A 12,886-nucleotide genomic window follows, 5' to 3' on the forward strand; every position below is an offset into this window, starting at 1 on the left:
TTGTGCTTAAAATTAAGTGCTTAAAATTAGTATTTGTATGCAGTTCTCACTCTGAAAAAATAAAAATGTTGGTAAAGTTTTGTGATTATTTAATAATATGTACTTCATTCCCCACACAAACTGCCGTAATTCAGAACTGGCTGTTCGACTGAATTGTCACTTCCCTCTTATAGTTTTATGTGGAATGTAAGGGTGGGTCTGAGGCTGCGAGTCTTGATTCACAGATTCTATCTTTTGACTATATCAGATTCTTTTTTTGACTGTCTGTTTACATTCAGAGTTAGACGCATCTAAATGTATCTGTGTTTACATTAATAACCACCCAAAATGATGGACGGTCATAGACTTACTGTGCACATGGTAGACTTTCTACTTTCACATCAGGTGCTCATGATACTTGCCTGCATTGATAAGTTGTCATGGAGGATTTGCAGCGCAAAATATAACTAGACGGATATCCCACTCCAACATTACCTACTTTGCTTCTCTTCTATCTGGTCTCCTGCACACACATTATATCTACCTTCCATCTCTCTATCATGTCCGCCAGCTCTCTACCTTTCCCGGTCCCTTCTCCCTCTTCTCCTTCCTCGACTAACAATAGTTAAATTTTTGCTCGCACCCTGTAGGTCAACAGTGCTGGTGGTGGTCGTTGTTAACCTGGGCCTCAACCGATCCTGTATAGAATTCCCACTGACGATTTGCATGTTAAGATTTGGCACCTTTCACGCCGGATGCCCTTCCTGACACAACTCTTTCTATTTGTCCAGGCTTGTGACCGGCACAGAAGTCACTGGCTTGCAACCCCTGTGGATGGATCTGTTTTATTGTATTACAATGATCTTTATTTGTATAAATTGATAGTTCCTATGGAATGTTTTCAATATATTTCAGGTGTTCAATATGTTCCCTGTTGGTCTTGAAAATAAAAAATAGGTGCTGTAAAAAGTTCTTAAAATTCCTTGATTTTCGTTAAATGGTGCCTGTATGAACCCTGGGAAGAAGACAATCCAGTTACTTAGAACTTTCTTTTAGCCTTTGTTTATTTGTTCTTTTCTTATTTCTATGAAGCATATTGTAGTACTTACAGATTGTAATTGCACAAGCATGACAAATGCATTGCATATATTTTTTTTTATTAACAATTTTTTGACTCCTTTAGGAGGGAGGTGTGTTCACATTTGGAGCAGGTGGCTATGGCCAGCTTGGACACAACAGCATAAACCATGAAATAAACCCACGAAAGGTTTTTGAACTGATGGGGAATGTTGTGACACAAGTAGCTTGTGGTAGATAAGTAAAAATCATTTTTTTTAAAGACTGGTCACAAAAATGTAAAAATAAGCAATAAAAATTAAGTCTGTAAATGTTTGGACATTAAGCTATCTACCACAGTGTCATTTATATGATCTGGTTATTACATTAATTTATTGCAGAAAATTAAACTTCTTTGCAATAAAAAAGTATTGGATTACTTTTGTAATATGGGGCAATTAATATAGTTGTCCATCTACACTGTGAAGCCCAAACATTTGACTGAATCAGGGCAAATAATATAGCGTTGTGCACTTTCAAAATCATTGTCCTGCTTTTCAATTTAATTACATTGTGTTATTTCTGTAGTGCTTTCCATTGTCACAAAGCAGCCTTACAGAAGTGTAATTCAGGAAATAAATTATAATTATTTTTTTTTACTTTCTGTGAATAATCTGTAAATAAATACATTGGATCCTGTGCCCCTAGCAGTAATAATGATAAGGGGTTCTTAGGATCATTAGCAGTTCCATCAATCTGGTACAAGTTGATCTTTGGCTCATCTTTCTATAAAATTTTCTTCCAGAACTTTTCTTGTAGGTTGAGGAGAGGATCAGATATAGATAGTGGCAATTCCTACAATGTACACCCAATGTTGGATGTAAATACCCACAAATTAAAGTAGAAATGTTGCACTTATGGTCATTAAAGAACAAAATTAAACTTCAGTATACTGTGGTAGACAGTATGTCCAAATATTTTTGTATATGTGCTGTAGATGATTGCTTACTTTATGATTATCAGGTTATAGAGTTAAAAAGTTTAAAACATCTAGGTATTCATGTGCTAGGCTGTTGCTGGTTAGTTGCTGTGGTATTTCTAGGTGATTGCAAGGTTTTGGATTAAAGTGTTGGGCAGGAATCTAGCAGGACTGTTAGGGTGTTGTGGTGTTGGTGTTGTGATGGATTCTCAGGTGGTTGCTTGGAAGTTACTATGCAGTTGCTGTGTGTATCCCATGTGGTTGTTAAAGAGTTATGTACTTTTTCTTTTCAATTTTTTTGTTATTTGGTTGCTATGGTATATTATTTGGTTGGTAGGCAGTTGCTGTGGTATTCTACAGTAGGTGGTTGCTGTGGATTTCCAGGATGTCATTCTAATGTTGCAAGGTTGAGGAGTGACTGCAGATTGGCACAGTAAACAGATTGGCCAGGAAACTGAAGCCATCATCAACACAGGCTCATCAAAATTGGACTTTTGAAGATTAAGGGGAAAAAATAACCTGGACATTTTCCAGGCTTAGGTTTTCCAAGTGACTCCTAGTCTGTTTCTAAGTAGCTGCAAGAGAGATATTAGGTTGTTCTAAGCAGGTTTTCAGCCTGTTACCAGGTTCCAGATTTATGGTTTCTGTATTATAACAAGTGAGAGATTGTGGGTAGATGGTTCTTTTGATATCCCATGTGGTTGCTAGAGTCCTGAAAAACATTTCTTTCATTCTATTTGCTTACCAGGTGGCTGGTATTTATTTGCTAGGTTGTGACTATGCCTTTAGAATAGAATCATACTTGGTATTAATTGCTTTTCTATCGTGTATAATTATTTCTGAATTAACTTGGCCTAAAATTGTGTGAAAGCAGTATCTGAGCATCCCATAATAATATTAATATGAGTGCTAGAGCATAATAAGAAAATGAAGATGATGAAGAACATATTAGCTATTTCAGGCCAACATGATAGTCAGGATTTATATTTACAGTAATGCTTTATTTTTATTAATATACAAGGCAGCATACCTTAGCATTCATTCCATCCTCTGGCAAGATTGATTCTTTTGGTCTTGGAGGGAATGGACAACTTGGAACACGTCACACCTCCAACAGAATAAGCCCTGCTCCTGTAAAAGGCCAATGGAGAGCTTACAATGACCCAACACAAATAGAATCTGGTCAGTACACGTATGCTTGTTGATGCTGATGTTTACTGCACCTTCATGAATTTTCATATACTTATTGTTGTTTGTATTACCCATTTAAGAGACTGAGAAGTTCTACACTGTGAAGAGGATTTATGCTGGAGGAGACCAGAGCTTTGCCCATTTCCACTGTCTTCTTGTAAGAGACTATTAAAGCATTCCAATGAAGGAATTAACATGTACAAACAGTTTTAAGAAAAAATGCACTCTTTAATTGTATGTTTTTATTTCTCTGGACCTAAATAATAACTGTTTTTCTCTTTGCCAATTTTTATTAACAAACTTTATTTGACAGCAAAAAAAAAAAAATTATTTAATATGTAGTCAATGTGTTTTCCAAAAATGTAAACCAGCATTCAGGCACAGTATTCTGGTATAATGACTGCAAATTTTGCATGTCTTGTGGCTGCCAAATCTTGACACTTCCACCACCTGATAGACTTTTGCTATGGGATGTTAACGGTGATGGCACTGTGCATGATGACCAAATAAATCTTCAACTTGCTATCATTAGATATTGTTCCAGAACTTTTGTCTAAATGCAGTTTTTTAAACCTAAGTTGTGCTGCTATATTGGAGAGTACTTGGTCCTCTGCTGTACTCCCTCTGTACTGGATCCCTTGTTGAGGTCATATCCTCACATGGGTTTTCATAACACTGCTATGTGGATGACAATAAATTTACCCAGACATTCCATACCTCAGACACTCATGTTTCCAACCAGATCTCAGCATGTCTCATCATGGATGGCAGCTCATCAGCTGAAACTTAATAGCAGCAAAACCAAACTGCTGTCCATCCCAGGTGATTCAAACTGTTTTCAATCTCTACCCCTGGAACATAACTTTGTCTAGATTTCAGAATAGCTGAGTCAGTGGAAGTTTCAGACAATGTCTAAAGATCTACATCTTCATGAAGTACTTAAATTAGCACAAGACGTTTGTCTGTGACTCACTGAAACAGTGTTTTTGTCTTTCTTGATTTTTTTATTTTTTATTTTATGCACTCCATTGATTTTTACAATGTAATTTATTATCATTCTTAATCTTAACATTCTTTTGCACATTCCGCAGGCTTTAGCAAGCATATTTTTAACAAACTTTCTTTTATTCAATAAATTTCAAGACTTTTAGACATTTCTATTAGACAATTTAATATGTAGCTGTACACCAGTCATGTCCACAAATATTTGAACATTAAAAAGTAAAATTAAAAATTTCAGCTGTCTAACTACATTATATTGGAATTTACATAAAATATTGAATATGTTTTTAATTTGAGAGTACGTATATATCTTAAATGGGTAAACAATATAAGATTTACATGTACCAATGCCCCCTCCAAACCTCAAATTCTAACCTCTAATGAGTCCTTTGAGGTTTATCATTGGTATATATTTTGTGGTAAACACACTGTATGTACTGTAACAAGCTCTCTGAGAATGGGACATGGAAGAAGAGCACAAAGAGATTAGCAGAATTCACCATGGTCCCAACAGAAAGCGTCATTCATCAAAATAGAATCTAAGGATATTGAGGGCAGGGAGGCATAAACATAGAATAGACAACACATCCACAGCTAGCAGTCAGGGTACTGACTTTGCTGCTGAATGATTGTGATCTTCTGTCAGCGGTGCTGGCCAGGGTGCTTAACCACCACAGCTTCTCCCTAAAATTGTTTATTTTTCTGTGGTGAAGAGTGTTGTTTTTTCTCTCTGTCCTTTTTGTGTGGCAGTGCCCATGATGATGTCACAGTGTTCTGGTAGAGTTGTTCTCTTTTCTTGATTGTTAACCTTTACACAGCTATACACCACTTCCTTTAGGGTGTCTTGGTCTGGGCAACAGTTGTAAATGTTTTTTTCTACTCAGAGTAAAATTCCTGTGTTCCACCACAGTTGTTTCCTCTACTTTTGTTGTTCCTGAGCTTACCAGTACAATCCTTCTTTGTGAATTTACCAAGTAGTTGGTTACATCTAATCATTTAAAGTGTCACTGATGGGTTTTTTGTTTGTTGAGTTTGTTTCCTTATAAGTGAAATAAAGAGGGAATAACACATCTGGGCAGCCAATTAACCAAATACTTGACTTCCTTAAAAAGGCCGGGAACCACTTCGTGCCAATTCGTGCACCATGCAATGTTTGCAGTTAATTCAAATTTATTGATTATTTTGAACTCCAGTGTAATTTTGAAGACTTTAATAATGATACATTTTAATGAGAACTTTAATAATAATACTAATAAGAACTTTACTAAAATAATTATCAAATATTAATGATGAAAATGTGTGAAATATGTTAGGTGTCTAAATTTGCTTGAGTTTATCTTTATTTTTGTGTTTTTTATTGTTGTTTTTGTAAGGATGGCCCTCCCCCAGATGATCTGAGAATACGACATAGCGATCAGCATGTCTTAAGCTTGAATTTTGACCTCATTCAGAAATGGCTGAGCCACGGTCACGGAAGACTCTCACCAGAAACGACAGTGTACAGTATATACAGAAATTAGTAGTTTTATTTTATAACTAGTCACTTCTGTATTCATGTCACTTAATCGTTTTTTATGTTTTGCCCAGCTTTCAAATATTTTCTTTTTGTTTTTTATAGTGAGATCGATGATATATTCTCCTCAGCAAGTTGTTTAAATGGGAGTTTTCTTTCTACAAGGTAATCCTTTACTTTTTAAATGATTCTGTAGCTTCACTTAGCCATAAATATAGATATTTTTTGTTTGGAATGGATTACATATAATGGGTCAGCATTTATTAATTGTAGAAGTAACCAGCAGTGATTGTACATCTAAATAATGTTTAGGAGTATCATTCATGTTTTATGCTCAATATTATGTAATATCTATAGTCTACTGTGTTGTATACAGTATTTATTTAAAGTTCTATAATTCTGTTTCTGTACTTGTCAATTTTATGATAAACTGGTGAATTAAATTTTTGGTTGGTATTGTGTAATTTATCATTTTTCAGCCATCCAGATCATTATCGCACTAGCAGTAAATGTTCTGGGGTGGACATGAACATGGCTCGCCTCCTCTTTAACAAACTCATCCAGCCAGATTATCCACATATCTCACAACAAGTAAGTGTTTGACAAAGGTTCTCACGATTGTTTTTGAATAGAATAGAATAGCAACCACATTTGCAAAATGTTCATAATACTATTTTCCCTAATTTTTATAAATGTACTATGCACATGGACATAATTGTTTATTTCCCAAACATTTAGATTGCTGATTGTTTAGGGAGGCATTTGATTCCCAACCTGTGCAGCTCTCCTCCGGACATTGAGGCACTGAGGCTCTACCTCATTCTTCCCGAGTGTCCTCTCTTTAAAAACCCCAACAGCTACATCACACTTACCATTCCCTTTGCCAAGGCAGTCATCTACCTCGGCAATGCTCCAATCAAAGTGCTTGGTAAGAATATTGAACTGTCAAGTTTTCATGTGAGAGAGGCATCTGTGGTGGATGAATTATATAGAAATCCCTTATTGTTCTTACCACAGGTAATTGGATATATTAAAGTAATATGATAAGTAAGTGTTTATAAATATTTGCCAATCTTAGAATAAAGGTCTTGTCTTAATATGAAACCAATTGACAATAGTTTTTTTTGTTTTTTTTGTTTTTTTTTAGCTGCCCACCACAGCATATTCTTGTTGAAAATAAATAATGTATAACTTCATAGTGCAGAAATACAGAATCCAACCCAAAGGCCTTCAGAGAGAGTTGTAGGTGGGAGATGATTTCTTTAATGAACTCGCAAACCTCTGGTAAATTGTAGCAGAGGGAAAGTCCAACAGCAAAGTTGCACTACAGTCACTGTTCAGAGACGTGGGACCCGAAGTTAGGGTGAAAAGTTAAAGGGCCCAACACTAGTGAAAGCAGTCAGTAGACAGCAAAACCAGACATTGCAGAGTAACCCTTTGGCATTTGAGTACAGAGTAGGTACACCTAACATTCCCTGAATCATAGGCAAGGATTATGCAACCAAAGATAAACAGGATGCCCACAAAGTTCATATCACTTCTTGCAATGCACCATGCTTCCTCCTATCTACTAGCTCTTCTATCCACTGCATGACTGGTCACACTGTATCTCAGGTTAAGAGACAGCTATAAATCAAAACTCTGAGGTGTTGGAATGAACTTTCCCTGGGTGTCAGAGCAGCTGACTCACTGGCTGCCTTTAATTAACGGGTGAAGACCTACCTGTTTCTGAAACTAGCTATTATTTTCCACGTTTGCTTTTATATATTCAAAATTTGTGCGGTAATTTTTCCCAAGTTTGTGTCAAGTGACAAGTCTGTGACTTAGTTGAACCAGTGTTGATATATTCAGTGATAGAGAATGAAAAGCATTTTAGGATTTTGCTCTGGTTAAGGGCATCTGCTAAATGCTGCAAATGTAAGCTTTCTCAGGAAAATCTTGATTATACTGGCTTAAGAGTAGCTCTTTCTGACTTGCAATCAGAATCCTGTTAACCTTCCTATTTTCCCTGGGTCTTTTTGACCCGGCTGGAAGATTTTAATGTGTCATAACTTGGGTTTTCTTCCACATATTTGCCTGAAATTTAGCAGGATTGTTCCAAATTATGAACTTTGCAAGCAAAATTAATTTTGTCTATTTTCGTTGAACTATGTGTTCAGAACAATATATAATTTGCGTTTTGGAACAGCTTGGGTCATTTTGACTCGGCCACAATAGGTCACACTTTTGCCCTTTTCAGCGCAATGAACATGCAGTACATACAGACACAAAAATGCACACGTAAAATGTCCACTAACACACGTACCCAAAACACACACTCACACCCCACACACACACCTGCATACACACAGACACAAACACATTGGGCATTGCATTTCATTAGGCCTCCAGAAAAGAAAAAAAAGCCAAACATTTGTAAATATTTCACACTTTTGATATGCCTTCGCCTAGCAGAGGGCAAAATATGATCTACTGAAATGATGCCACATACATACACACACACATACACACACACACACACATACACACACACACACACACACACATACACACACACATACACACACATGCACACAAACACACACATATTGGGCATTGCATTTCATTAGGCCTCCAGAAAAAAAAGCTACACATTTTGTAAATATTTTTCACTTTTGATATACCTTTGCCTAGCAGAGGGCAAAATATGATCTACCGAAATGATGATACACACACACACACACACACACACACACACACACACACACACACAAGCACTGGGCATAGCAATTCATTAGGCCTCCAGAAACAAAAGCTACTCATTTGTAAATATTTCACGCTTGTTAGATGCATTTGTCCAACTGGGGGCAAAATCTGATCTACCAACAAACTTTACGCACACTCACACACACACACACTCACACTCACACACACACACAAGCATTGGGCATTGCAATTCATTGGGCCTCCAAAAAAACAAAAACAATCATTTGTAAATATTTCACACTTGTTATATGCATTTGTCCAGCTGTTCTCTTCTCCAGCAATATCATTTTGCCTCTGCACTGCATTTGAAAGAGTTGTATTTGCAGTTCCTACTTCTGTGCAACTGAAGTTTTGGAAATAGCTCCAAATTAAACAAAATAAATGTGAACACCATGTAATTGAACGGTAGAAAAATTGATTTGTGTGAGCCTACAGACACATTCAGGGCAGCCCAATGAGTGAGTATTTATAGATCCTTTTAACATTTTTTTAAATCGCTAATAAATTTCTGAAATATAGCCATTTTAGGGTCAAACCAGTGTTTGTGTTTATCTCTGATATCATGTAGTTGACCTTGCAGAAGCTCTTGAGCTGCATAAATTCCCAAAGTCCCACCTAAAAGCAATCCATATGTATTTTCATCAATTCCCTATAACCACCATCAAAATTCTTAATGCTAACACATTAAGTGTTCCTATATGCGTATCACTAAAGGGTGCAAAACATGGCTCAAGATTTTAATTTAGAGACATTTCATCAGCCATGCTGGAAGCAAACTTATTAAATCAGGCACCCCATTGAATCAACAGACCATAATATGCACAAAAACATCAAATTCTTGCCCTCAACAAATAGACTCAATCAGGTCCTTAAAAAGCTTGGGGACCAGCACTTGAGCGAAAACTGGCAAGGGGTTATAGTCCATTTCTGGATGTTCTTTAGAGAGGCAGATGACTAGAATGTTGCTCGCTGGTATTTCTGAGCATTGGTTATTGCCAATGTTGACTCTTTTGGTGCAGGTTGCTGAGGAGCATAACATGTTATTTTTCTGCCTTTGGGCACCTGGGTTGAAATTCTTGCTCTTCTGCTGATTCTTGCACTTCTGCGGAGTGGTGAACTTTTTCCAGTCATACAGAGTCAGGTTTGTTCCTGCACCATAGCTTTTTATTGATTTACTCTCTGGAGGTATTCCCCTTCTGGTTTTCTGAGGGGTATAGTGTATTCTATAAGCTCTCTCAGGGGTTGGTCCTTTACTTGGGTTGGGCAGGGGGATGGTGGTAACATTTCCTTGTCAGGATCCAGCTTGGACTTTGGCCATGTGTGTTTATGTGCGATGTTCGGTGTTCACGTGTCTGCCCCGCCCTTGTCTCTTCCTCCCCACCTCTGCACACCTGTTCCTCATGTGTTAATTGTCATGTCTATTTAGCCGTGCTTGTGTGTCGCCTTGTGTCTAGTCTGTGGTCCTGTTTTGTTGTTTCAATTATTAAATCTGTTTATTTTCACGTTATCCTGCATTTGCGTCTCTTTTATCCCCGCATCGCTGACAAAAAGTTTCCGCCAGACTCTGACCCAGCAGGATAGCGTCAGCCTGGACCGGCTCTGTGGGAGTATTTATATATTTTATTTCCGGACTGTTTTTTCTGCCCTGTTTATCTCTGAACTTTTGTTGTTTGCGTGACATCAGTCCGCATCTGTTCCGGTGAGGGACGCCACTCTGCTTCCGGTTTTCGGCAGCGGACACCGCATCACTTCTTGCCGGTGGACATTGTCACAGCCCGGTTTGGTTTGGTTTTTTTTCTGTGCCCTGTGACATCGCTCCGCACATGTCCAGTGGGGGATGTTGCCTCACTTCCTGGTTTCCCTTGAAGGACGCCGCCTCCTTTCTGGTTTTTGAGAAGTGGGTCTGGCCGCGGTGTGTCAGGGTTTCGCTTGGCCCTTCTGCTCGGCTGTGGACGTCGCTCGGCCCTTCTGCTCGGCTGTGGATGTCGCTCGGCCCTTTTGCTCGACTGTGGATGCTGCTTGACCTTTCTGCTCGGCTGTGTACGACGCTTGGCCCTTCTGCTCGGCTGTGGATGCCGCTCGGCCCTTCTGCTCAACCGTGGACGGCGCTCGGCCCTTCTGCTCAACCGTGGACATCCCTTGGCCCTTTTTCTCTGCTGTGGACGTCCCTCGGCCCTTCTTACTCGGATGTGGGCGTCCCTATTCATTAATATTTGCTTATCAATGTTCAGCTGTGGCCAAAAGTATTGAGAAGTATTGAGAAGGACCTCCCCTAGAGGTCCGGACAGCTGAGTCACTGGCTATTTTCAAGCGGCGGTTGAAGACCTACTTATTCAGGAAACACTTCAACTAGCACTTCTTTCCTTATCTTTTGCATTAAAAAAAAAAAACCTGACACTTTTTTATTGTAACTTTGAACAAATGTTTTAAACTCATGGTATCTTAAGTATGTAACTTAGTGAACCAGCATTAATGTATTCAATGCTAGAGATTTAAGCACTTATGTACGTCGCTCTGGATAAGGGCGTCTGCCAAATGCTGTAAATGTAAATGTAGAATGATGCAAATATTAATTTTCACAGTCTGCTGCTTCAGTGTTTTTAGATTATGTCAGATGTTGTGTTATACTGAAATATAAGTAAAAGCATTTCAAATGTCAAATGCTTTTATTGACAATTACATTAATGCAAATACAAGTTAATGCAAAGAGTTAATATTTGCATTGTTGAACCTTCTTTTTCAAGACCTCTGCAATTCACCCTGGCATGCTATCAGTCAACTTCTTCATTGTCCCTCTCTGACGCGACACATCATTGGGTGGATGAATCTTTCCCCCAAATCCCAATGTTTCCTTTTGTAAGCTCAATTTAACAAAGACTTAGAAAAATATTAAACTCAACAAGCTTGAATGAGAATAAGCAAAGTACCAAGTTTATTGCAGTCAAACAATATTCCTCAAAGAAAGGATTCCCAGAAAAATGTCCTCCGCAGTAAGTCAGCATACTTAGTGACTTAGTGACGTGACATACGGCTAAGCTCTTACCGCTATCTTGAACAAAGAGGGGAGGGTGTGCCTGTTCACAAAACTGCAGGGAGTCCTGTCCATCACAAATGTCCAAATAGTGGTTAAACCGAATAAGGGGACTGGATCCCCAAAATCCCTGTACCCGAAATAATTTTTGGTGTAGCGCCTTCCATGTTTCGTCACGACTGTTAAGGTTTATTAGTTAGAGCGTGCTATCCCTCTGCTTGCCTGCTGTGTCACGTGGTTAGATTAGGCTCTTGCGTGCGTTCAAGAACAGATTTAAAAAAAAAAAAAAAAGTTATTTCGAGTCATTTAACTCAAGTCACAAGTAAGTCTCAAGTCTTGAATGTCAATTCAAAGTCGAGTCTTTTTTTAATGTTTGTCAAGCAAGTCTCAAGTCTCAAATTTGCGACTTAAGTCTGACTCGAGTCAAGTCATATGACTCGAGTCCCCCATCTCTGGTGAACACCCACCCGGAGCAGTGGGCAGCCATTTATGCTGTGGCGCCCGGGGAGCGGTTAGGGGGTTCGGTGCCTTGCTCAAGGGCACCCACAACCTTAGGGTTAGGAGTCAGACTCTCTAACCATTAGGCCACGGCTCCCCTCTCATACAATCCGATCGTCCAGGCGCGGTGCAGTCAAGTGTCCCAGATCTTGATTTGGCTGTCTCTAATTATCCTACTTTTAATTTGCATATCTTTTGCCAATTTCCCATTATTTTCCAGTTTGAGGATTAATCTCCTCCTATCTACTTTACGTTACGCTATTTCCTATATTTCCGGCTATTTCCGTATTCTTCTTGTGGTTTTTACGCTTTTCTAATTTCTTAGGTTCTTCGACTTATTGAAATATTTTTAAAAAATTGCTCTTACGTAAGCCAAACACTTGCTTTATTCTGCACATTCTATTCTGGATGTGGTACAGAGTACTGTACATGTGTTTTCTTCACTCTTCTCTTTTGACTTCTACTATGTATTCTTAGCTCAGCTATATTTTACTTACTTTGGTGCCCCATTTTGGTTATCTATTTTGTATTTCTATATTTTGGCTTAACATATATAGTATGGTTAGCACTGCGCTCGTACGGCTAAATGTATCCTATAGTTATATGCCAGTCTACTTTAGACTGGTTCAAGCCTTGCATGTAATCATAAACCTTCTATAATCTCTCTCCCTTAGTCTATTTCCCTATGTTTTTATGGAACCTCAGGCCCACCCTCTTTGTCTTAGATGCTACTGGCACTTTCAACTATCTGCCATGACTGCAGAACTTTCTTACTTCGTAGATCAGCTCTACAGCTCTCATCTTCCTGCCCATTCCTTCATATCTTCCACTATCATCCGTTAACGAATCACTTGTGATCCATCTACTCAAACTGATTCTGAGTTTCCTATCC

The 12,886-nt window shown here is 38.4% G+C and overlaps 1 protein-coding gene across 1 annotated transcript in view; it reads left to right on the forward strand.

The window, feature by feature from the left end:
- The window catches only part of herc4 (HECT and RLD domain containing E3 ubiquitin protein ligase 4), a 55,784-nt gene that overhangs the window by 23,271 nt on the left and 19,627 nt on the right, over positions 1 to 12,886 (forward strand). The window contains exons 7-13 of the mRNA XM_060871488.1: positions 1,163 to 1,294; positions 3,034 to 3,196; positions 3,286 to 3,362; positions 5,581 to 5,705; positions 5,826 to 5,885; positions 6,200 to 6,311; positions 6,459 to 6,648. Of these exons, the coding sequence (XP_060727471.1) occupies positions 1,163 to 1,294; positions 3,034 to 3,196; positions 3,286 to 3,362; positions 5,581 to 5,705; positions 5,826 to 5,885; positions 6,200 to 6,311; positions 6,459 to 6,648 (859 nt within the window). The remainder of the gene's footprint in view (positions 1 to 1,162; positions 1,295 to 3,033; positions 3,197 to 3,285; positions 3,363 to 5,580; positions 5,706 to 5,825; positions 5,886 to 6,199; positions 6,312 to 6,458; positions 6,649 to 12,886) is intronic.

Source organism: Tachysurus vachellii, chromosome 6 (genome assembly GCF_030014155.1).
Source record: "Tachysurus vachellii isolate PV-2020 chromosome 6, HZAU_Pvac_v1, whole genome shotgun sequence".
Lineage (NCBI taxonomy): Eukaryota > Metazoa > Chordata > Actinopteri > Siluriformes > Bagridae > Tachysurus > Tachysurus vachellii.